Genomic DNA, 24435 nt, shown 5'->3' on the forward strand with positions numbered 1-24435 from the left:
AATTTTCACAAGCAGAGCTGGAGGTTTGGAAGAGATGTAATTCAGGATTGGGAAAGTTTAAGGATGGAAAACATACTAGGTCGTGGGTGACCAAAAAGTATAATGAATAAACCCTGCAAGCCTCTAGATTCTGGTTACTCACACAGTAGTGTATACTATCCCCACATGCAATGTAAGAAACATAAAGAAGTTAAGCAATTGTGGTCAAGATCACAGAACTTGGAGGACCCCCAGATTTTGAACTTGAGTTGTCTTTCTCTAAAGTCAATTTGCCTTTTCAATTATACAACATTGTCTGAAGAATGGTGGAGTTAACCTGAAGATTACATTTTTCTATGCCACATTTAAGAAAGAAACAAACAAAAACCCTCTTCTGACTACAAATAACCCTTTATAAGGCTAGATGGCAACTTGGAATGTACTTATAACTATCTATTATATATTTATCCCAAAGAACATGTAAAGATTATAGGTTATTCTTCATCATGAGTTATTTTCTAATTTCCATATATGCTTTAGATTTACTTCCTGGGGGGAAAAACAGTATGCAGTGAAAATGAAAACTGGTTAGAGCTAATTGCATGTGAACTTTCCCTGCAAAATGACATTAGAAAACAATGCCATTTATCTTTAAAATGAGTGTGTGGGCTCATTTGTCTGCCCTCACCAACCCTATGTGAAAATGAAGCAGCTTAATTTTCATTTTCCTTTCCTTTCAAAATGCCCAGAGGGACCATGTTTTTGTTTAATGACCTTCAAAATTATTTTTTTAGAAATCTGAGGCTACCAGAGTTGGAAGCAATGCGAAAATAATTGTGGATTATTATTGTATTATGATAATGGCAGCTGGACTATCTTTTTTTTTTTCTTTCTGTTCAGACTTTCTTCTTTGTTTTCCCAGAAACCTTATATCTCAAGGCTTAACTCAGAAGCAAATCTCATATAGGTGATAAACCTCACCAGAGATTGTGTATAATATAATTTCAGACAGACCCTTAACTGTTCTTTGGAAAGATTCTAGGGAATAAAGCAGTCTTCTGTCTGGATGCCCTAGATAGTATTACTTTTATTTGCTCTCTGACAATGTGTGTGGGTAGTTGTATTGGACAAAAGGCAAGCATATCTCCTAAATAATATCGCTGTGAACTTCTGTGCTGGTTTTCTATATTTTGTGGTAAAAATCCCTGCTATCATAAAAGAAAAAAAATTGTTACAGTAAAAGAAACAAACCAATAAACAGTAATAAATGGGTACTTGGTTCATGCTCTTCCAAATCATTTATACACATACACAAAGACACAGACATACACAGATACACATGCAGAGCTGCAGATAGAGTGTCAGTACTGATTCTATCTTTACATTAATTTTAAAAGCATGTGTGAGGAGGATGTGGGTGAGGCAAAGTAGAGAGGATATTTTTTCTAAATATTTGTTATTGATGTCATAGAAGAAGGGAAAGGGAAAGAGAGGAATAGAAACATCAATGATGAGAAAGAATCATTGATTGGCTGCCCCTTACTAGGGATCGAGCCTGCAACCTGGGCATGTGCCCTTGACCAGAATTGAACCGGGACCCCTCAGTCCGCAGGCTGACACTCTATCCACTGAGCAAAACCAGCTAAGGTGAGGGTATTTTTAATACCATAGACTGGACAGTAGAAATTGCTCTCAACAATTATTCACAAAATCTGCACAATCAATTTTTATTGCCTTCAACGAAAGATTCAAAATGTATATGATAAAATATGTTACTTGATTATTTAGCATTCTCTCACAGCCATCTCCTACACCTCCATAAATATTTTTACAGTTTTTAGTTACTATTTTGGTTGAATATTTGATATGAGTGGCAAACAAACTAGAATAATATCTAAAAAGTAGACTGAGAAAATTCCCAAATGACAAAGCCACTTGATTAAATATGCTTACATATTTGGCTATTACTATATCCTTGTCACTCCCTGAAAAGAGTTAAACATTTCTTTTTAGGGAAGTTCAATACCAGTAACAAGACTCCTTCATATTCCTATCAGGAGAGTAGAAGAATTTACTTTAAAACCAAATCTTGCACAACCATGATGGCTCAGTGGTTGAGCATCAACCTATGAACCAGCAGGACATGGTTCAATGCCTGTTCAGGGCACATGGCCAGGTTGCAGGTTCTATACACAGTGTGTGGCATGTGGGAGTCAGTCAGCCAATCAATTACTCTGTCTCATCATTGATGTTCCTACCTCTCACTCTTTCTAATTTTGTCTCTGAAATATATATAGTATATATATATTTCCAAACGACCCCAAATCTTATAACCCCAAAAGTAGACAGATAATATATCCATTCTGTTACTAAAACAAACTGTCTTTATTTTACCTAGCTATGTTTCTAGTTAACTCATTAAGCCTGATTTTCTATATCCCTCCCTCTACCATTCAAATGTATTTCCTGACAATGGGGGCAGGGGGAGAATCTGGAATATTAATAGTAGTTTTTACAATATGAGGTAATTAATTAAACCACTGTAAACATAGCTAATATAAAAGCATATTATAATTTTCAGTAATGTGTAAGACTCTCTTGTAGTAGACTATGTTGCTAAATTAACACTATCCTCTTAGGAAACATCCCTATAAGATAGAAAGAAAGAAAAAAGGCCATTATGATGACATTTAGTGACTTTTGAGGTTCTGCTATACCATTTTTGAAGTTGGGGAGCTTTATTCTTTTATATTTGAGCAGAATGAAATATTTTGCTCTGGGGATCAGACTTTTAAAATGACTCTTAGAGTGATAGTTGTGATATGTAAAATGGACTCATTGTGATTTTTTCTGGTCACTGACTTCACTCTTTAGTTACATATTTTGAAAACTAAAGAAAAGAGTACAAAAAGTGAAAATATAAAATTGTCAATACTAAGATTTAGTTATGTGAATTTTTATTTTTTCACTTACTTGAAATCGTTTTCTCTACAGGAATGCAAGCCAAAAATGTGGAGAAGCATAATAATACAGAAAGGAAATGCTCTTCTAATCCAAGAAGTTCAAGAAGAAGATGGAGGAAATTACACTTGTGAACTTAAATATGAAGGAAAACTTGTAAGACGAACAACTGAATTGAAAGTTACAGGTAGGAACTGGTTCTTCAAAATTATGGCAAGTGAGAATTAAGTATAATTTGATATGGAAAGAAATTGGCATTTTTTAAAAGAACCAACTTGCTGTGAACTTAGAATTGGCTGTGAATCAAATAGTTGAGAAACTCACTGTTAGTACTAATAACTTATATACAGAATATGCACACTTTATCTACAGAACAAAGGCCCAATTGCTATCAATCTATTCTCTGCCTTTATGAAAGACTAGAGGCCCTGTGTACAAATTTGTGCATGGGTGTAGTCCCTTAGCCTGGATGGTGATCCTGGATGATTGGGCCATCTTGCCGAGTCCCAATCGGGGCCAATCAGGCAGGGCCAGCCAGCCGGGGGAAGGGACTGTGGGAGGTTAGCTGGCCATAGGAGGTTAGCTGTGGGAGCACACTGACCACCAGGGGGAGGCTCCTGCATTGAGTGTCTGTTCCCTGGTGGTCAGTGTGCATCATAGCAGCTTGTCAATGGGTTGTTTGGTCAACTGGTCATAACTATCGCTTAGGAATATGTATATTCTTAACTCTTCAAAATATCATTGATTGTTACTAAACACCTCTGAAAAGATATACTGTAACCACTCTAGAATGCTAACATAACCCATATGTAAAATTGCCTTTTGGGAAGGCTACCTCAGAATGAGGTTCTGGTGCACTTTTGGAATAAAATATTAGACTATATCCCAAATAAAGCTCATACCAATTTGCTCATAAATGAGTGATGTTATTGTGAGATTTTTAAATGAAGCAACTCCAAAACAATGGCATCATGTGTATGTTTTAAATCAGAAGTAGAATTGAAGTGTAGACTAGTAATTCTACACATAGGAGTGGAAGAGAGAAACTCTGGATATTTTTACCTGGTGGAGAATATTAGAAAGTATGTAATTTTCAAAGACATAGGACTGAACTTGATACCATACATGTTATCCCTGACAAAGAATTTGATGAATCCTAAGAAAGTGTACAACAAAAAGTCCACCTATTGTTTTATTCAATCTTGATTAATTTCTTATTTCTTCTTATATGTTTTAAAAGTGTGTGTGTGTGTGTGTGTGGTGTGTGTGTGTGTGTGTGTGTGTGTGTGTGTGTGTGTGTTTGTGTAAATACATACACATTAGTATTTTGGAAAATATGTGAGTCATGGTAAAATATTTTGTGTATTTCATAAGGTGTTAATTTGCTTGCTGAAAACTTTCATTGTAGCTGGATTACCATTTTAAAATTTCACCTGAACTCTACCTCCCAAAGGTTCTCCAACTATAGTGTGCATCAGAATCATGTGGAAGATCCCAGGTAGTATGTATGCATCACTATGTTTATAGCAACACAATTTATAATTGCTAAGATCTGGAAACAGCCCAAGTGGCCGTTAGTAGATAAATGAATAAAAAGGCTGTGGTACATTTACACCATTTTCATTATGCAGCAGTAAAAAAGAAGGATTTCTTACACTTTGAGACAGCATGAAGGGACCTGGAGAGTATTATGCTAAGCGAATTAAGCCAGTCAGAGAAAGGCATGTATCACATTATCTCACTCATATGTGGAATCTAATTACCAAAATAAACTGATAAACAAAATAGGTCCAGAGACATAGAAGCAAAGAATATACTGTCTAATCTCAAAGGGAAGGTGGAGTGGGTGGGAGAAGAGATCAACCAAAGAATTTATATGCATATATGCAAAACAAATGGACATAGACAACAGGGTGGTGAAGGCCTGAGTCAGGGAGTGGAGCGAGCAAGAAAGGATGGAGGGAAAAAAGGCAGTATGTATAATACTTTCAATAATAAAGATTAATATCTATCTATCTATCTATCATCTATCTATCTATCTATCTATCTATCTATCTATCTATCTAATGTTATAATAAAATAAGAACCAAGGTAGGATGAAGATAAGGTTCTTTTCCCCCTTAATTTAATTTTAATTAAAATATATTTGAATGTTGATAGTATTACAGAAGTATCCCATTCCCCACCCCTTTATACCCCTCCTCACAGTCTCTACCCCAACCCAGGTCTTCACCTCCTTTTTTGCCATGTCCATGGACTACTCAGATAAGTATGTAAGTTCTTTGATTTATCTCTTCTAGTCCCCAACACCATATTGAGGTATATCAGTCTGTTCCATGCTTCTAAGCTTCAGGTCTTGTTTTGCTGATCAATTCATTTCGTTCACTAGATTCCACAAATAAGTGAGCTCGTGTAATATTTGTCTTTCTGAGATTTATTTAACTTAGCATAATAGTCTTCAGGTTCAGCCATGCTGTCCCAAAGATTAAGAGATACATTTTTTATAGCTGCATAGTTTTCCATTGTGTAAATGTCCCACAGCTTTTTTAACTCATTCATACACTCATGAGAACTTGGGCTGTTTCCAAATATTAGCTATTGTAAATAACATTGCAATGAACATAGGGGTGCATATATTCTTTCTGATTGATGTTTTGGAGTTTTTAGAATATATTACTAGGATCACTGGGTAAAATGGAAGGCCCATTTTTAATTATTTAAGGAAACTCCATACTGCTTTGCATGATAATGGCACAAATCTGCAGTGAACTAGTATTATATTTCTCTGAATTCTCTCCATAAATTATTGTTTGTTGATTTTTTTTAATGATAGCTATTCTAACAGATGTGAGGTTATATCTCATTGTGCTTTTAATTTGAATATCTTTAATAATAGTGACTTTCAGCATTTGTTCATATGTCTCTTGACCATTTGTATATCCTCTTTGGAGAAATATCTATTTGTGTCATCTGTATATTTTTAATTGGATGATTTATATTCCTTTTGCTTATTTATATGAGTATTTTATATATTTTGACTATTAACACTTTATCAGATGTTTTCCCATACAATGAGTTTCCTTCTCATTTTGATGGTGGCTTCTTTAGCTATTCAGAAGCTTTTTATTTTGATGTAGTCTCACTTATTTATTTTATCCTTTATTTCCTTTGCCCTAGGAAATGTATAGGCAAAAATTCTGCTACCTCAGATGTTTGAGATGTTACTGCCAATGTATTCTTCTAAGATTTTTATGGTTTCATGCCTTGCATTTAAGTATTTTATCCATTATGAGTTCATTCTTGTGTAAGGTGTATGCTGGTGGTCTAGTTTCATCTTTTTGCATGTGTATATCCAGTTTTCCCAGCACAATTTGTTGAAGGCACTGTCTTTACTCCGTTGTTATGCTCTTGCCTCCTTTGTCAAATATTAATTGAGCAGAGTGGTTTGGGGCAATTTCTGGGTTCTCTATTTTATTGCACTGGTTTATATGTCTGTTCTTATGCCAGTACCAGGTAGTTTTGAGAACAGTGGCTTTATAGTACAGCTTGATATATGATTTTGAGATCCCTCCTACATTGCTCTTCTTTTGCAGGATTACTACAGCTATTTGAAGTCTTTTTTTAATTTCAAATAAATTTTTGTAGAGTTCATTAAGGTCTGTGGAATATGCCTTTGGTATTTTAATGGGGAGTGCATTGAATATATAGATTGCTTTGGATACTATGGGCATTTTAATGATGTTGATTCTACCAATCCATGAACACCATATGCTCTTCCATCTATTTATATCTTCCTCTCTTTTTTCTTTTTTAAAATATATTTTATTGATTTTTTTACAGAGAGGAAGGGAGAGGGACAGAGAGCTAGAAACATTGATGAGAGAACCCCTTTCAGCAATTCATATAATTCTGGTTGGGTGTTGATGAACTCCTTTAGATTTTTTTTATTAGTGAAGCTTTTTATCTGACCTTCGATTCTGAGTGATAGCTTTGTTGGATAGATTATCTTTGGCTGTAGGTTCTTACTATTCATCACCTTGAATATTCAGAAGAGAAAGTAAATAAAGATAAAAATTATGAACAACAAATACGTAACTATCAACAAGTGAATCTAAAAACCAAGGAAATTTTTAAAAAATCTGATGAACAATATTAACTGTTGAATATAATAGAATCAGAGGTATGGAAGGGGAGTGAACTGATGATTCTTGGGGAAAAGGGGAGAGGGGGATGTGGGAAGAGACTGAACATAAACTGTGCACCTATGGATGAGGACAATGGGGAGTGGGGAAAGGGCAGAGGGTGGGGTGGGAATCTGGTGGAGGAGAGCAATGGTGGTGGTGGTGGGGGAAGGAACATTTGTAATAATATGAACAATAAAAAATTATTAAAAAGAAAGAAAGAAACATTGATGAGAGAGAAATATCAATCAGCTGACTTCTGCACACCCCCACTGGGGATGTGCCCACAACCAAGGTACATGCTCTTGACCAGAATCAAACCTGGGACCCTTCAGTCCGTCCGCAGGCAGACACTCTATCCACTGAGCCAAACTGGTTTTGGCTATCTCTTTTTTCAATGTTCTGTAGCTTTCTGAGTAAAGGTCTTTTACCTCCTTAGTTAAGTTTATTCTTAGATATATCGAATATTAGTTTTTTGGTGCTATGGTAAATGGGATTGACTTCTTAGTCTCTCTATAAGTTCACTGTTGATATATAGTAATGCCATATATTTCTGGGCATTAATTTTGTATCATGCTACATTGCCAAATTCATTTATTAAGTCTAATATTTTTTTATAGAATCTTTAGGGTTTTCTATGTACACTATCATGTCATCTGTGAATAATGACAAATTTACTTCCTCTTCTCCAATTTAGATTCCCTTTATTTCTTCTTCTTGTCTGATTGCTATGGCTAGCACTTCCAGTACTATGTTGAATAGTAGTAGTGAAAGCAGGCATCCCTGTCTTGTTCCTGTACTTAGTAGAAATGGTTTTAGTTTTTTGCCCATTGAGTATGATGTTGGCTGGAGATTTGTCACATAAGGCTTTTATTTTTATGTTGAGTTATGATCCCTCTATTTCCACTTTGCTGAGAATTTTTATCAGAAAACAGTATTGGATTTTGTCAAATGCCTTTTCTTTATCAATTGATATGATTATGTGATTTTTTTTGTCTCTCACTTTATTTATGTGATGTATTACATTTATTGATTTTGGGGATATTGTACCAGCCTTTCATTCCTGGAATAAATCCCACTTGGTCATGGTGTATGATTTTTCTAATGTAATGCTGGATCTGGTTTGCTAGAATTTTGTTGGAGATTTCAGCATCTATGTTCATGAGGGATATTGACCTATAATTCTCTTTCTTAGTGGAGTCTTTATCTGGTTTTGGCATTAGGGTAATGCTGGCTCCATAGAAAAAGTTTGGAAGTGTGCTTTCCTCTTGAATTTTTTTGGAATAGTCTGAGAAGGATTGGTTTTAATTCTTCTTTGAATGTTTGGTAAAACTCCCCTGTGAAGACATATTGCCCAGGACTTTGGTTTTTTGGAAGCTTCTTAATTACTGTTTCAATTTCATCATCAGTAGTTGTGGGCCTATTCAGTTTTTTTTTTTTTTAATCTTCCTGATTGAGTTTTGGAAGCTTGTATTTTATAGGAATGTGTCCATTTAATAGAAGTCCAGTTTGTTGGAGTGGAGTTGCTCATAGTATTTTTTATAATCCTTTGTATATTTGTGGGGTCAGTTGTTACATCACTTCATTTCTGATTTTCTTTATTTGGAACCTCTTTCTTTGTTTCTCGGTGAGCCTGGCTAGAGGTTAATCAGTCTTGTTTATCCTTTCAAAGAACCAACTCTTGGTTTCATTGATCTTTTGTATAGTTTTTTTGTTTGTTTGTTTCTATATCATTTATTTCTGCTTTGATCTTTTTAAAAAAATATATTTTATTGATTTTTTTACAGAGAGGAGGAGAGAGGGATACAGAGCTAGAAACATCGATGAGAGAGAAACATCGACCAGCTGCCTCCTGCACACCCCCTACCGGGGATGTGCCTGTAACCAATATACATGCCCTTGACCAGAATCGAACCTGGGACCTTTCAGTCCACAGACCAACGCTCTACCACTGAGCCAAACTGGTTTCGGCTCCTCTGATCTTTATTATCTCCTTCTTTCTGCTTACTGTGGGCTTTTCTTGTTGCTCATTTTCTAGTTCTTTAAGTTCCAAGGTTAGATAATTTATTACCATTTTTTTTCTCATTTTTTGAGGTAGGTCTGTAGAGCTATGAACTTTCCTCTCAGGATTTCTTTCATTGTGTCCCATAGATTTTGGATTGTTGTGTTTTCATTGTCATTTGTTTCCAGGATGCTTTTAATTTCTTCTTTCATCTCTTTGGTAACCCAATCATTCTTTAATAGCATGCTATTTAGCCTCCAAGTGTTTGATCTTTTCATTGTTTTTATTGCCAGATTCATTTTTAAGCCTAGCAGTTTCAGGGTGGAGTCTTTAAGGTATTCTATGTACAATGGCATATAATCTGTGACTAATTATAGTATTACTCTTTCCTTTCCAATTTAAATACCTTTTATCTCTTCTTATCACCATGGCTAGGACTTCCAGTAATATATTGAATAAGAGTAGTGAAAATAGACCTCCTTGTCATGTTCCTGTTCTTAAGGGAATCATTTTAGTTTTTGCCCATTGAGTTTTATGTTGGCTGATTGTTTAAATATTGCCTTCATTATGTTGAGGTATGATTCCTATATTCCTACTTTACAGAGAGCTTTTATTAAAAAAGTGTGCCTGATTGTTTTTCTTTTTTATTGTTTAAAGTATTACAAATAATAATACACATGTCTCTTTTTCCCCCCAATTAACCTTCCTCCAGCCTCCCCTACTCCCAGGCATATGCCCTCAACCCCTCTCAGTGTCCTTCATCCATTAGTTATGCTTGTATGCATGCATACAAGTCCTTCCATTGATCTCTTACCTTTCCCTGCCTCCAGCCCTCTCCAGCCTTCCCACTGTCATTTGGCAGTCTGTTCAATGCTTCTCTGTCTCTCTATCTGTTTTTGTTCATCAGTTTATAATGTTCTTTATTATCTATAAATTAGTGAGATAATGTAGTATTTTTATTTCACTGACTGGCTTATTTCACTTAGCATAATGCTCTCCAGTTCCACCCATACTGTTGCAAATGGTAAGAATCCCTTCTTTCTTATAGCAGTATAGTATTCCATTGTGTAGACACACCACGGTTTTCTAATCCACTCATCTGCTGATGGGCATTTAGGCTGTTTCCAAATCTTAGTTATTATAAATTGTGCTGCTATGAACATTGGGGTGTATATAGCCTTTCTGATTGGTGTTTCTGTTTTCTTGGGAGATATTGCTAGAAGGGTGCTGGATTTTGAGTGCTTTTGCTGCATCAGTTTATATGTTTATGTGATTTTTATCTTTCATTTTTTTATGTGATGTGTCACATTTATTGATTTATTAATATTGTACCAGCTTTGCATCCACAGAATAAATACCACTTGATCATGGTATATGATCTTTTTAATATATTGCTGGATATGATTTACTAATATTTTGCTGAGGATTTTAGAATCTGTTATTCTGGGATATTTACCTATAATTTTCTTTCTTTGTGGTATCTTATCTGGTTTTCAAATTAGAATAATTCTGGCTTTGTAAAAAGAGCTTAGAAGTATTCCTTCTTGTATTTTTTGGAATAGTTTGAGGATAAGTTTGTTTAAATGTTTGAATAAATTATCCTATAAATTAATACATTCCAGGATTTTTGTTTGCTAGGAGTTTTTAAATTACTGTTTCAAGTTCATTAGTTATTTTTTGTCATTTTTAGGTTTTCTTACTTTTCCTGATTGAGTTTTAGAAGACTGTATGTTTTGAAGAATTTGTCCATTTCATGTTGGTTGTCCAGTTTGTTGGCATATAGTTATTTATAGTATTTGTTTATAATCCTTTGCATTTTTGTGGTATCAGTTGTTATATCACCTCTTTTATTTTTTATTTTCTATATTTGAGTCCTCTCTCTCTGATTCTTGATGAGTCTGGCTACTGGATTGTCAATTTTATTTATCTTTTCAAAGAATCAGCTCTTGGATTCATTGATCTTTTGTACTACTCTTTTTAGTTTCTATGTCATTTATTTCTTCTCTATTCTTTAATGTTTCCTTCCTTCTACTTCCTTTCTTGCTGTTCTATTTATGATTCATTTAGGTGTAGGTTTAGGTAATTTATTACTGCTTTTTCTTGTTTCTTGAGGTAGGTCTGTAATGCTATGAAATTCCCTCTCAGGATTGCTTTCAACTGTGTCCAAGAGATTTTGGGTGGTCATGTGTTCATTTTCATTTGTTTCCAATAATTTTGTTTATATCTTGATCTGATTGGTCACACATTCATTGTTTAATGACCTGTTATTTGGACTTCATATGTTTGAGTATTTTTGTATTTTTTTAATTGTAGTTGATTTCTAACTTTATGCCATTGTGATTATATAAATTTTCTTGAATTTGTTTAGACTTGTTTTGTGTTGTAATATGCCGTCTATCTATGAGAATGTTACATGTGAACTTGAGGAAGAATGTATATTATGTTGCTTTGTGGTGAAATGTTCTGTAAATATCAGATCCATCTTATCTAGTATGTCATTTAAGGCCTCTGATCCTTGTTGATTTTTTTTTTTTTTTTTTTTTTTTTGGTCTGGAAAATCTATCCAGTGATGTCACTGGGTTGTTAAAGTCCCCTATTGTGACTGTATTGCTTCCAATCTTTCCCTTAAAGTCCATCAGAAAGTTTTTTTTTTTTTTAATGTATTTGAGTGTTGCTAGATTAGGTGTGTATATATTTACAAGGGTTATATTTATTTATTGAATCATTCCCTTTACTGTTATGTAGTTGTCTTCTTTGTCTCTTATTATGGCTTTTTTAAAAGTATATTTTATAAGATATGAATATTGCTTACCCAGATTTTTTTTCCCTTTCTAGTTGCTTAGATTCCGCCCCCCCCCCCCAAATCTGAGTGTATCTTTTGCTCTGAGGTGGGTCTCTTATAGACAGCACATATATGGGTCATGTTTTTGTATTCATTTAGTCACCCTATGTCTTTTGACTAGTGCATTTAAGCCATTTACATTTAAAAATATCATTGATGGGTACTTATTACCACTTTTATTTTTTATGCCTATGTTGTGCTCTCTCTCTCTCTTCTCTCCTTTTTTCTTAAAGTGCTCACTTTAACATTTATTGCATTTCAGGTTTAGTGGGAATGTATTCCTTTAACCTCTTTTTTAAATTTCTTTTTATTTATTTATTTATTTATTTATTTATTTTTAGTCTGGGAAGCTTTTTATTTCACCTTCAATTTTAAATAATACCCATGCTGGATATAGTAATCTTGGATACAGGCCTTTGATTTTCATTAATTTGCATACTTCATGCCACTCTCTTCTGCCCTGAAGTGTTTCTATTGAGAAATCAGCTGACATTCTAATGTGAACTCATTTGTATTTGATAAGTTATTTTCTGTCTCTCTTTTCTGCCATTAATATTCCTTCTTTAACTTTAACATTTGCCCTTTTATTTTATTTTTAAAAATATATTTTATTGATTTTTTACTGAGAGGAGGAGAGAGGGATAGAAAGCAGGAAATGTTGATGAGAGAGAAACATCGACCAGCTGCCTCTTGCACACCCCCTACCAGGGATGTGCCTACAACCAAGGTACATGCCCTTGACCAGAATTGAACCCGGGACCTTTCAGTCTACAGACCGACGCTCTACCACTGAGCCAAACCGGTTTCGGCAACATTTGCCCTTTTAATTATGATATGTATAAGTATGAGTCTCTTTGGATTCATATTGACTAGGACTCCTATGCCTCCTGAATTTGTATGACATTTTCTTTCACCAGGTTTGAGAAATTGTTATTATTTATTTAAACAGATTCTCTGTTCCTTGCTCACCTTTTTCTTTTTCTGGTATTCCTATAATGTGGATGTTGTTACATTTCATGTTATTCCAGAGCTCCCTTATACTATCTTTCTGTTTTTAAATTATTTTTTTTCTATTTGATGCTTTAATTTGGTATTTATTTGTACTTTGACTTCCAAATTGCTGATTCCATCCTCTGTTTCATCCAATCTACTTTTAATATCTTCCAGTGTGTTCTATATGTCAGATATGAGATTCTGGTTTCTATTTATTTTTCATGCTGCTATAGTTCCCACATATTTTGTTATAATTTGCACTAAGCTTCTTAAGCAACTTTATAACTATTACTTTGAACACTATGTCTGATGGGTTTCTTGCTTCCATTTCATTTATTTCTTTTTCTGGAGACTCCTTTGTTTTATTTGGGGGTTGTTACTTTGTCTCCCCATTTTAGCTGTCTCTCTGTATTTTCTCCTATGCATTAGATATAGCTGTTGTGCCTCTCAGTCTTATGTGATGACCTTAAGTACAAAATGTCTTGAGGGGTCCAGTGGTGCAGTCTCTTTGATTTCCTGAGCTGGATGCTCTAAGAATACCCCTTGTGTGTGTTCTATGGGATCTCCTATTATAATTCAGATTTTATTGCTGATGTGATGTTTATGGGAGTGGTCTCCCCTCCAACTTGTTGACAGTGAGGCTCAACTGTCATTGTGCCAGATGTTGTATACATGCTTAGAGAGCAAAATAAAACCCAACAGGACCCAACCAAAAGCATCATGAAAACCAGGCTACTCAAAATAACAGCAGGAAAGACTAAGAATGAAAAAGAACAGAAATCAAAACAACGACAAAATAAAAATAATATTAAAAGATACACAACCAAAAACTTAGAGGTGTTATAGATAAAAAGAGAGAAACAAGAAGAAAAAATAGCTATATGGACGAAAGGAGGAAGCTAAAAAGAACCAATATACAAAGAAAAAATTAAACAGAATATAAATGAAATAACAATAATAAATTTAAAACATAGTAATAATGGATATATTACCATATAGATAGGAAAAGTAAAATGGAAAATGAGAAAAATAAAATAAGGGAATGGTTCAATAAATAAGATTCTCATCTTATTAACTATAAGATGAGACAATAAGAAAGGGAATCAAAGGAAAGAGAGAAATTAGACATCTGTGAGGAAAAAAGAGAAGAAAAAAAGGGGGGCAAACAAACAACCACAAAAAACCACTCCCCCCCACACACACACACATACACACACACACTCACTCACTCACACACTTAAAATCTTGTGGGTCCACTATTTGTGGAGCTCATTGGATTTTGTTCTGGTGTTGTTGAGTCTTGTCACTTGGTGTGTCTATTCTGAGCCTCCTAGGAAGTTTCTCTTGTGCAAGCCTATATGAGTCACTGTCCCATTCTGTCCCTGGGCAACCTGATTGTGTTCTGATAGGTTGAAGGCACTAGTAGTACATTGGGAAGGGACTCCTTAGCTCATAGGCTGGGTCTACCTTCAGTTTCATGCTTTGATTGTCCCTGTTCTGAGCTATTCCTCCTTCCCCCATGGAGCTGGGCTTGTTTGTTCCCCCCTCCCCACAACAACCACCACCTTTTTTTTCTTTTCTTCTCTTTTTTACCACATATCTTCCTCCCCCTATGAGATAAGACAAGGATATTCTGGTCTTGGCTGGGATGATTTGATCAGACTCATGTTGGGATTGGTGCCAGTAGCTTGTAGGAGGGTGAAGGTAGGCCCCTTCTCTCCTTCTAATGTCTCAGCTCTGCCTGGTTTGCTGGTACCTCCTTTCTGCCACCTGTAGGGGAACACATTTCCTGCTCCAGGCTGTTCTCCCTTGCCTCAGGTTGCTGCACGTCCAATCAGAAGCAGCTGCCTTGCTGGTGGTAAAGAGTGCACCTCCTCTGCATTCCAGGTGGGCAGAGCTGATCTTCCTTCCTGGATGCATTATATGGCCCCCTTTCTGCTCACCAGTACTAGTTCCTCCAAGAAATAGCGGATCTTCCAGATTCAATGTTGGATGTATCTTCCAGACTCCTCCAGTGTAGGCTGTCCTTGAGCTCCACTGCATGGCCTTTCCAACTGATCAGGAAGAGCTCCCAAGGCTGCATTATGGAAAGGTACTAATGATATTCTATCCAGGGACTTCAGCCCCATGCTTCCACTGCTGTCCCCACTCCACAGTCTCCACAGCCAGTGCCCTTTGAGCCATCTCTCTCAGTCCCAGGCCCTCCCATCTCACCCACAGATCTACAGCCTCTTCAGTCTCCTCAGGTCCTCAGTTTTAGTAGGTCCAAGACAGAAGAAGCTACATCCACCTCCCTGATTTTCAGCACAATTCCTTCCCCTAGTCATGGTGGTGGAGCTACATATCTTGCCTATAGAAAGGCTCTGACAACCCAGTGGCCATGGCAGTGGGTGAGTACACAGAAGGGGTGAGAGTCCTGTCAGGTCAGTGGTGGTGGCTATGGATGTGCAGGGTCAGCATGGGTATATGCCAGGTATGCAGAAGTTCTACCAGTGTCCACTACAGGAGAGTGAGGTCTGGGTTGTGACCTTAGTGGGCATGCAGGGTCTGGGGTGGGGTGCACATGGGTTTGGGCCCAGATCCCTGGTGAGTACAGATAGTGGTGAATCTTGGTACCTAGGTTTTGCTTCTCCTTATAGCCTCTTCCCAAGGAGGACCTTTGGAAACTCATCAAGATGGCAGTCACCAAGCTGAAGATTCATGCAAGGAGTAGCTGTGTTGGTAGCAGCAGCTCCTGTGACACTAGTGCTTAGGGTCATGCTGGTGTCCTCTGCAGGCACATGGGATCCTATATGTGTCAGCTACAGGTGTTCAGGGCAGCATTGGTGTCCTATGCAGGCATGTGGTTTCCTGCAGGTGTCAGTGCATATGCTTAGGATCCTGCCAGTGTCTGCTTAGAGGTGTGGTCCTGAAGATGTCCATTGTTGGTGTGGGTTCTAGATTGTGTCCTTGAGGCCCACACATGCACACAGCATATGGAGTCAATGTTGGAGTGCATGTGGGTTTGGGCCTTGGCTTCAGCTAATCCAACTTCTGGTGAGGCTAAGTGCCTACCTGCTGTCACTTCCTGCAGCCTCCACCAAGACTTTGTAAACCCTTCAAGATGGCATGGTCTCAGAGACACAGGAATGGCTGTGGCAGTAGCAGGGGCTTCTTGGCCAGGAAAGTCCTAACTGTCTACCCCCAAGACTCCTGCATAATCAGACTGCTTTAAACACACACACACACACACACACACACACACACACACACACACACACTCGTGCGCGAGCATGCACAGGCAAATATGCATGTCTGCCCCCTCTGTCACTCGCACCCTCACTCATTCCATCCTGCCTGCTGCCATGTTGGAGATAAGGTTCTTTAGATACAGATTCTCAGATCTCTCACTCAGATTCTAATTCAGTGCATCAACTTGGAATTTGCCTTTTTGTCCAGGTGATTCTGTTGCATGCCTTCCAAGGATCATGCTTTGAGAAAGACTAGCTGAAAAAATGTTGCTCAATAAGTGAAAGTAATATATTTAATTCCCTTGTGCATCTGTTAGTCCAAACACACACACACACACACACAAACACACACACACACACACTCCCTTGAAAACTAATTTTCATAGATTTCAAATTATTTCATCCAAGTTCCTAAGAGCTGTTATGAAAATTCAGATTCTTAGTCACTAAGGGAAACCTGTTAATAGAGTGTGTATAAAGCAACATTAATATTGAAATAACCATGTGTTCATTTATCATATAAATAAAGAATAACTGAATATGTATTATGTGTTAAAAACTAATGTAAAATTATCTTGGCCCAAGCTTGTTTTGCTCAGTGGATAGAGCATCGGCCTGTGGATAAAGGCCCCTGGAATGGATTCTGGTCAAGGGCACATGCCAGGGTTAAGGGCTCAAGCCCCAGTAGGGAGTCATGCATTAGGCAGCCAATCAATGATTCTCTCTCATTATTGATGTTTCTATCTCTTTCTTTCCCTCTCCTTTCCTATCTAAAATCAATAAAAATATTTTTAAATTAATAAATAAATAAAATTATCTTGGATCAATGATATAAGACAACAAATTTATATATTTATCTCAACACTTTTCCTTTAGTTCCACACAGAGTATTAAAAAAAATACAGCTCAAATAAGTCTGGGTCTCTTACCTTAAAACAAGGAGGTCTGGAATTCCAAGAAAAACTCATCCAAGTTAACCCAATTGCAAAGGGAGGAACTGATAGGGAACAGTGGGCCCCTGCTAGTACCTAGTAAGGGCCTGCAGAATGGCTCTGAGTGAGCTTCTTTGGAATCCTGTTGCACTATGCCAAACCAATGATATAAAGAAACCTCCAAATTTTTAAGAATTTTTTTGAAAATTTATCTTTCCATTTTATTTAGTAATGATTGGAAAAATGAGTCAATTGGATAACTCAAAGTTTTACAAAATTATCCTGAAAAACTTTTTTATTTCTTTGTTGATTAAGGTATTAGATATGTGCCCTTATCCCCAGTTGCTCCCCCCGCCCCCCACCAGTCATGCCCTCACCCCCTGGTGTCTATGTCCATTAATTAGGTGTATATGCATGCATACAAGTCCATTGATTGATCTCTCCCACTTACACCCACTCTCCCCTGCCATCCCTCTGAGCTTTGATGATCTAAGGATGTTTCTCTGTCTCTGGATCTGTTTTTGTTCATCATTTTATGTTGTTCATTATATTCCACAAATGAGTAAGATCATGATATTTATCTTTATCTGACTTATTTCATTTAGCATAATGCTCTCCAGTTCCATCTATGCTGCTGCAAATGATAGGAGTTCCTTCCTTTTTATAGTAACATAGTATTCCATTGTGTAAATGTACCACAGTTTTCAAATCCACTCATCTGCTGATGGGCATTATGGCTGTTTACAAATTTTAGGTATGGTAAATTGTGCTGCTATGAACATAGGGGTGCATATATACACTCTAATTGGTGTTTCTAGTTTCTTGGGATATATTCCTAGAAGTGGAATTACTGGGTAAAATGGGAGTTTCATTTTTTGTTTTTTGAGGAAACTCCATACTATTCTCCACAGTGGCTGCACCAGTCTGCATTCCCACAAGCAATGAAGGAGGGTTATTTTCTTTTTATTTTTTAATAGGACAAAAGACCTTTATTTTATGCCAATTAGTCCACATCAAATATATGTAGGTTAGGTGCCAAACTCTATAAATTTACCTAAACTTAGAGAAGAAAATGAGCAAAGCCGTGTATATATAGCCCAGCCTTTATCAAGGAGGGTTACTTTTCCCCCCCACATCCTAACCATCACTTCTCATTTGTTGATTTGTTGATGATAGCCCTTCTTACAGGTGTGGGATGGTACCTCATTGTCATTTTGATTTGCATCTCAGATGATTAGTGACTGAACCTGTTTTCATATGTCTCTTGTCCTTCCTTATGTCCTCTTTAAAAAAGTACCTACTTAGGTCCATTGCCCATTTTTTTTAATTGAATTGTTTATCTTCCTTTTGTTAAGTTCTATGAGATCCCTGTAAATTTTGGATATTATAACCTTATGGGAGATAACATTGTCAAATATGTTCTCCCATGCAGTGGGTTTTCTTGTTGCTTGGTTGATAATTGTTTTGCTGTGCAGAAGATTTTTATTTTGATGTAGTCCCATTTGTTTATTTTATTTTTAATTTCCATTTCCCTGGAAGCTGTACCCATCAAGAACTTGCTTTGGCAATTTGTCTGAGATTTCCCTGTTTATGGATTTCTCTAGTATTTTTATGGCTTCCTATCTTATGTTTATGTCCTTTATTCATTTTGAGTTTATTTTTGTGTATGGTATAAGGTGGTAGTCTAGTTTCAACTTTTTGCATGTATCTGTCCAATTTTTCCAACACCATTTGTTGAAGAGACTGTCTTGACTCCATTGTATGCTCTTGCCTTCTTTGTCAAATATTAATTGAGCATAGTAGTTTGGGTCGATATCTGGGTTCTCTATTCTATTCCATTGGTTTATATGTCTGTTCTTCTGCCAGTACCAGGCAGTTTTGAGAACAATGGCTTTGTAATAGAGGTTAATATCTGATATTGAGATCCCTCTTACTTTGATCTTCTTTCTCAGAATTGCTATGGCTATTTGGGGTCTTTTTTATTCTAGCTAAATTTTTGGAGAGTTCTTTCTAGATCTGTGAAATATGCCGTTGGTATTTTAATGGGAAGTGCATTGAATATATAGATTGCTTTGGGTAATACGGACATTTAAATGATGTAGATTCTACCAATTCATGAAAATGGTATGTTCTTCTACTTGCTTATGTATTCCTCTAACTTTATTTTTCTGTGTTCCATAACTTTCTGCATTTAGGTCTTTAGCCTCCTTTTAAAAAAAATGTTTAAAGTATTACACATAGTAGTAAATGCATCTTCTTTTTTTTACACATTCAACTTCCCCTACCCCCTGGCACATACACTCATCCCACCCCTCACTCCCCAGTGTCTTGTAGTCAATTGGTTGTGCTTATATGCATGCATTCAAGTCCTTCAGTTGATGTTTATCCCCCTCCCCAACATTCCAAAGCCTTCCCGCTGTAATTTGACAGTCTGTTTGGTCCTTCACTGACTCTATATCTATCTTTTTATTCTTCAGGTTATAATGTTCTTTATTTTCCATAAATGAGTGAGATCATGTGCCATTTTTCTTTCATTCCTAGTTTATTTCACTTAGCATAATGCTCTCCAGTTTTATCCATGCTGCTGCAAATGGTAGGAATTCCTTCTTTTTACTGCAGCATAATATTCCATTGTGTAGATGTACCATAGTTTTCTAATTCACTCATCTGCTTATGGGCATTTAGGCTGTTTCCAAATTCTAGCTATTATAAACTATGCTACTATGAACATAGGGGTGCATATATCCTTTCTGATTGGTGTTTCTAGTCTCTTAGGATATATTCCTAGAAGTGGGATTACTGTGTCAATTGGGAGTTCAATTTTTACTTTATTGAGGAAACTTCATACTGTTCTCCACAGTGGCTGAACCAGTCTGCATTCCCACCAGCAGTGCATGAGGGTTCCTTTCTCTCACCATCCTCACCAGCACTTCTCATTTGTTGATTTGTTGATGATAGCCATTCTGACAAGTGTGAGATGGTACCTCATTGTCGTTTTGATTTGCATCTCTTGGATAATTGATGACTTTGAACATCTTGTCATATGTCTCTTGGCCTTCCTTCTGTCTTCTTTAGTAAAATATCATTTAGGTCTATTGCTCATTTTTTTTTATTGGATCATTTATCTTCTTTTTATTAAATTGTATCAGTTCCATGTAAATGTTGGAGTTTAATCTTTGCATTGATGACATTTGTAAATATGTTCTCCCATACAGTGGGTTTTCTTGTTGTTTTATTGATAGTTTCTTTGGCTGTGAAAAAGCTTTTTATTTTTATGTAGTGCCATTTGTTTACTTTCTCTTTAGTTTCCATTGCCCTAGTAATAGTATTGGTGAAGAAATTATTTGGCTATGTCTGAGATTTCTCTGCCTGTGGATTCCTTTAGTATTTTTATGGTTTCCTGTCCTATGTTTAAGTCTTATATCAATTTTGAGTTTATTTATGTGTACAATGTAAGTTGGTAGTGTAGTTTCATTTTCTTGCATGTATCTTTCCAATTTCCCCAACATCATTTATTGAAGTGACTGTCAACTCCATTGTATATTCATGGCTCTTTTGTTAAATATTAATTGAGCATAGTGGTTTGGTTCGATTTTTGGGTTCTCTATTCTATTCCATTAACCTATATGTACATTCTTGTGCCAGTACAGGCTTTTTTGAGAATAGTGGCTTTGTAATACAGCTTAAAGCCTGGTATTGAGATCTCATCTCTTTTGTACATCTTTCTCAGGATTGTTGTGGCTATTCAGGGTCTTTTTTTAATTTCAGATGAATTTTTAGAGAGTTCTTTCTAGGTCTGTGAAATATGCCATTGGTATTTTAATGGGGAGTGCTTTGAATCCATAGATTGCTTTAGGTAATATGGACATTTTAATCATGTTGATTATACCAATCCATTAACATGGTATGTTCTTACATCTGTTTACATCTTTCTCTATCTCTTCTTTTCAGTGCCCGGTAGTTTCTCCTTAGTTAAGTTTATTCCTAGGTATCTTATTGTTTTTTGGTGCAATGGTAAATGGGATTGCTTTTATTATCTCTCTTTCTGTAAGTTATCTAATGGTGTATATATATTCTACAGTTTTCTTGGCATTAATTTTGTATTCTGCTACATTGCAGAATTCATTTAGTAAGTCTAGTTTTTTGTATGTTTGTTTCTTTTTGTGTGTGTGTTTTTTTTCAATTCTTTTTCTTGTCTAATTGCAATGGCTAATACTTCCCATACTTGGTCAAATAGGAGTGGTGAGAGTGGGCATCCCTGTCTTGCTCCTGTTCTTAGGGGAAATGGTTTTAGTTTTTGCCCATTGAGTATGATGTTTGCTGTGGGTTTATCATATAAAGCTTTTATTATTTTGAGGTATGATCCTTCTATTCACACCTTGTTAAGAGATTTTATCAATAAAGGGTGTTGGGTTTTCTCAAATGCTTTTTCTGCATCAATTTTTATGACTGTGTGATTTTTATCTCTCAATATTTTTATGTGATGTATCTCATTTATTAATTTGACGATATTGTACCATCCTTGCATTCCTGGATAAATCCTAGTTGATCATGGCGTATAATTTTTTTGATGTACTGCTGGATCTAATTTGCTACGATTTTGTTCACGATTTAGGCATATATGTTAATGAGGGATATTGGCCTGTAATTCTCAATTCTCTTTCATTGTGTTGTCTTTATCTGGTTTTGGTATTAGAGTTATGCTGGCTTCCTAGAATGAGATTGGAAATATTCCTTCCTTTTGAATTTTTTCAAATAATTTGAGGAGGATAGGTTGAATTCTTCCTTGAATATTTGATAAAACTCCCCTCTGAAGCTGTCTGGCTCTGAGCTTTTGTTTGCTGGAAGCTTTTGGATTACTGTTTCAATTTTTTCCTTAGTTATTGGCCAATTAAGATTTTTAGATTCCTCCTGATTGAGTTTTGGAAGGTTGTATTATGCTATGAATATGGCCATTTCCTCCAAGTTGTCCAGTTTGTTGGATGAGTTGTTCATAGTATTTTTAAACAATCCTTTGTATTACTGTGGGGTCTGTTGTTATTTTTTCTCTTTCATTTTTGATTTTGTTTATTTGGATCCTCTCTCTTTGCATCTTGGTGAGCCTAGCTAAAGGTTCTTGTTTATCCTTTCAAAGAACCAGCTCTTGGTTTTGTTGATCTTTTGTAGTGTGTGTGTGTGTGTGTGTGTGTGTGTGTGTGTGTCTATGTATTTATCTCCACTTTGATTTTTATTATTCCCTTCCTTCTACTTACACTGGGTTTTTCTTGATGCTCTCTTTATAATTCTTTGAATTGTAGGGTTAGGTAATTTATTACCATTGTTTCTTGTTTTTTGCAGTATGCTTGTAGATCTATGAACTTCCCTCTCAATACTGCTTTTACTGTGTCCCATAGATTTTGGATTGTTGTGTTTTTATTCTCATTTGTTGCCATGATGTGTTGTTTTTTTTCCCTCGCCTTGATCGCTTCTTTGGTAGCTCAGTCACTGTTTAATAGCATGCTAGTTAGTCTCCTGGTGTTTGATTTTTTTTGGATTGTTTTTATTGTAGTTGATTTCCAGTTTTTTGCCATTGTGATCAGAGAAGATGTTTGATATGATTTCTATCTTCTTAAATTTTAAAGACTTTCCCTTTGACCCAATATATGGTCTATCTTTGAAAATGGCCAATGTGCACTGAAAAGAATGTATATTCTGTGGCTTTGGGGTGAAATGTTCTGAATATGTCTATTAATTCTATCTGATCTAGTGAGTCATTTAGAATTGATGAGTCTTTGTTGATTTTTCTTTAGAGGATTTTTCCAATGGTGATAATGGAGTATTAAAGTCTTCTACTATGAGTGTATTGCTGTTAGTCTCTCCCTTGATATCCTCCAGGAGATTTTTTTAAATATATATATATATATATATATATATATATATATATATATATATATATGTGTGTGTGTGTGTGTGTGTGTGTGTGTGTGTGTGTGTGTGTGTATTAAATTTATTTAATATATATATCTCCTGTATTTGGTGCATATAGTTTACCAGAGTTTTTTTTGTTTTTGTTTTTTGTTTGTTTGTTTGTTTGTTTGTTTTTTAATTTCCATTCGCCATCAGTCTGCTTGTGTCTTTTTTATGTGCTAGGTTTCCTGTAGACAGCAGACCGATATATGGCTCATGTTTTCTTATCCCCTCAGTTACCCTATGTCTTTTCATCAGTACATTTAATCCATCTGCATTTAAAGTTATTATTGATAGGTACTTATTTGTTGCCATTTTTAACTTTTACCCCTGTGATCCTTCTTCATCTTCTATTTCTTCTTTTTATAGCAGACCCTTTAGCATTGCTGATTTGGTTGTAATAAACTCCCTTAGTCTTTTTTTTGTCTGTGAAGCTCCTGTTTTCACACTCACTTTTGATTGATAGCCTTGCTGGGTACAGTATTCTTGACCCTTCCTTTGCATGACTTTGTATATTTCATTCCAATCCCTCTGGCCTGATGTGTTTCTGTTGACAAATCAGTTGCTAGTCAGATAGAGGATCTTTTGTAGGTAACTTTCTGTCGCTCTCTGGCTGCTTTGAAGATTCTTACTTTGTCACTGGTGTTTGCCAATTTAATCATAATGTGCCTTGGCTTCGGTCTTTTGGGATTCATTTTGTCTGGGTCTCTGGGAGCTGCTTGAATTTGTGTTTTTTTATTTCCTATATCAGGGAATTTTTCTGTCTTTATTTCTTCAAAGAGATTTTCTATTCCTACCTCAGTTTCCTCTACTTCTGGCACCTCTATTATGCGGATGTTGTTTTGTGTTGTCCAAAAGTTCTATTAGGCTCTCCTCCTGCTTTTTATTTTATTTTTTTCTAGAAGTTTCTCTGCTTTGGCATTTTTTCCTACTTTGTCTTCTAGCTCAATGATGCGGTCCTTTGCTTCTTCTAGTCTGCTGTTGATGCTTTCTATTGAGTTATTTATAGCAGCAATGTCATTATTCATTTCTTCTTGGTTCTTCTTCATTTCCTCTTGGTTCTACACATATTGTTGAATTTGTCTTCCATTCTTTTCATCCACCTTATGACCATTTCTCTGAATTCTTTTTCTGATAGGTTGCTTGCCTCCATTTTGTTTACTTCCTTTTCTGTTTACCTCCTGCTTTTCTTTCATATTTGGGATGTTTCTTTGTCTCCTCATGATCTCTCTTCTCTGGGTGATTGGTTATACAGCTTACTCTCTCCTTATCCCAGGTGAAATCTGACCTTTTCATGACAGGGTGCAAAGATCCTCTGAATCCGAGTGCTCATGCCACTTGGGGACCAGTTTTCCAGGGTTTACCACTG

The 24435-nt window shown here is 36.0% G+C and overlaps 1 protein-coding gene across 1 annotated transcript in view; it reads left to right on the top strand.

Moving 5' to 3' along the window:
- The window catches only part of IL1RAPL2 (interleukin 1 receptor accessory protein like 2), a 1438686-nt gene that overhangs the window by 733694 nt on the left and 680557 nt on the right, over positions 1-24435 (top strand). Inside the window, exon 4 of the mRNA XM_036460794.2 lies at positions 2974-3127. Within this exon, the coding sequence (XP_036316687.1) occupies positions 2974-3127 (154 nt within the window). The remainder of the gene's footprint in view (positions 1-2973; positions 3128-24435) is intronic.

This window comes from Pipistrellus kuhlii, unplaced genomic scaffold (genome assembly GCF_014108245.1).
Source record: "Pipistrellus kuhlii isolate mPipKuh1 unplaced genomic scaffold, mPipKuh1.p scaffold_m20_p_33, whole genome shotgun sequence".
Lineage (NCBI taxonomy): Eukaryota > Metazoa > Chordata > Mammalia > Chiroptera > Vespertilionidae > Pipistrellus > Pipistrellus kuhlii.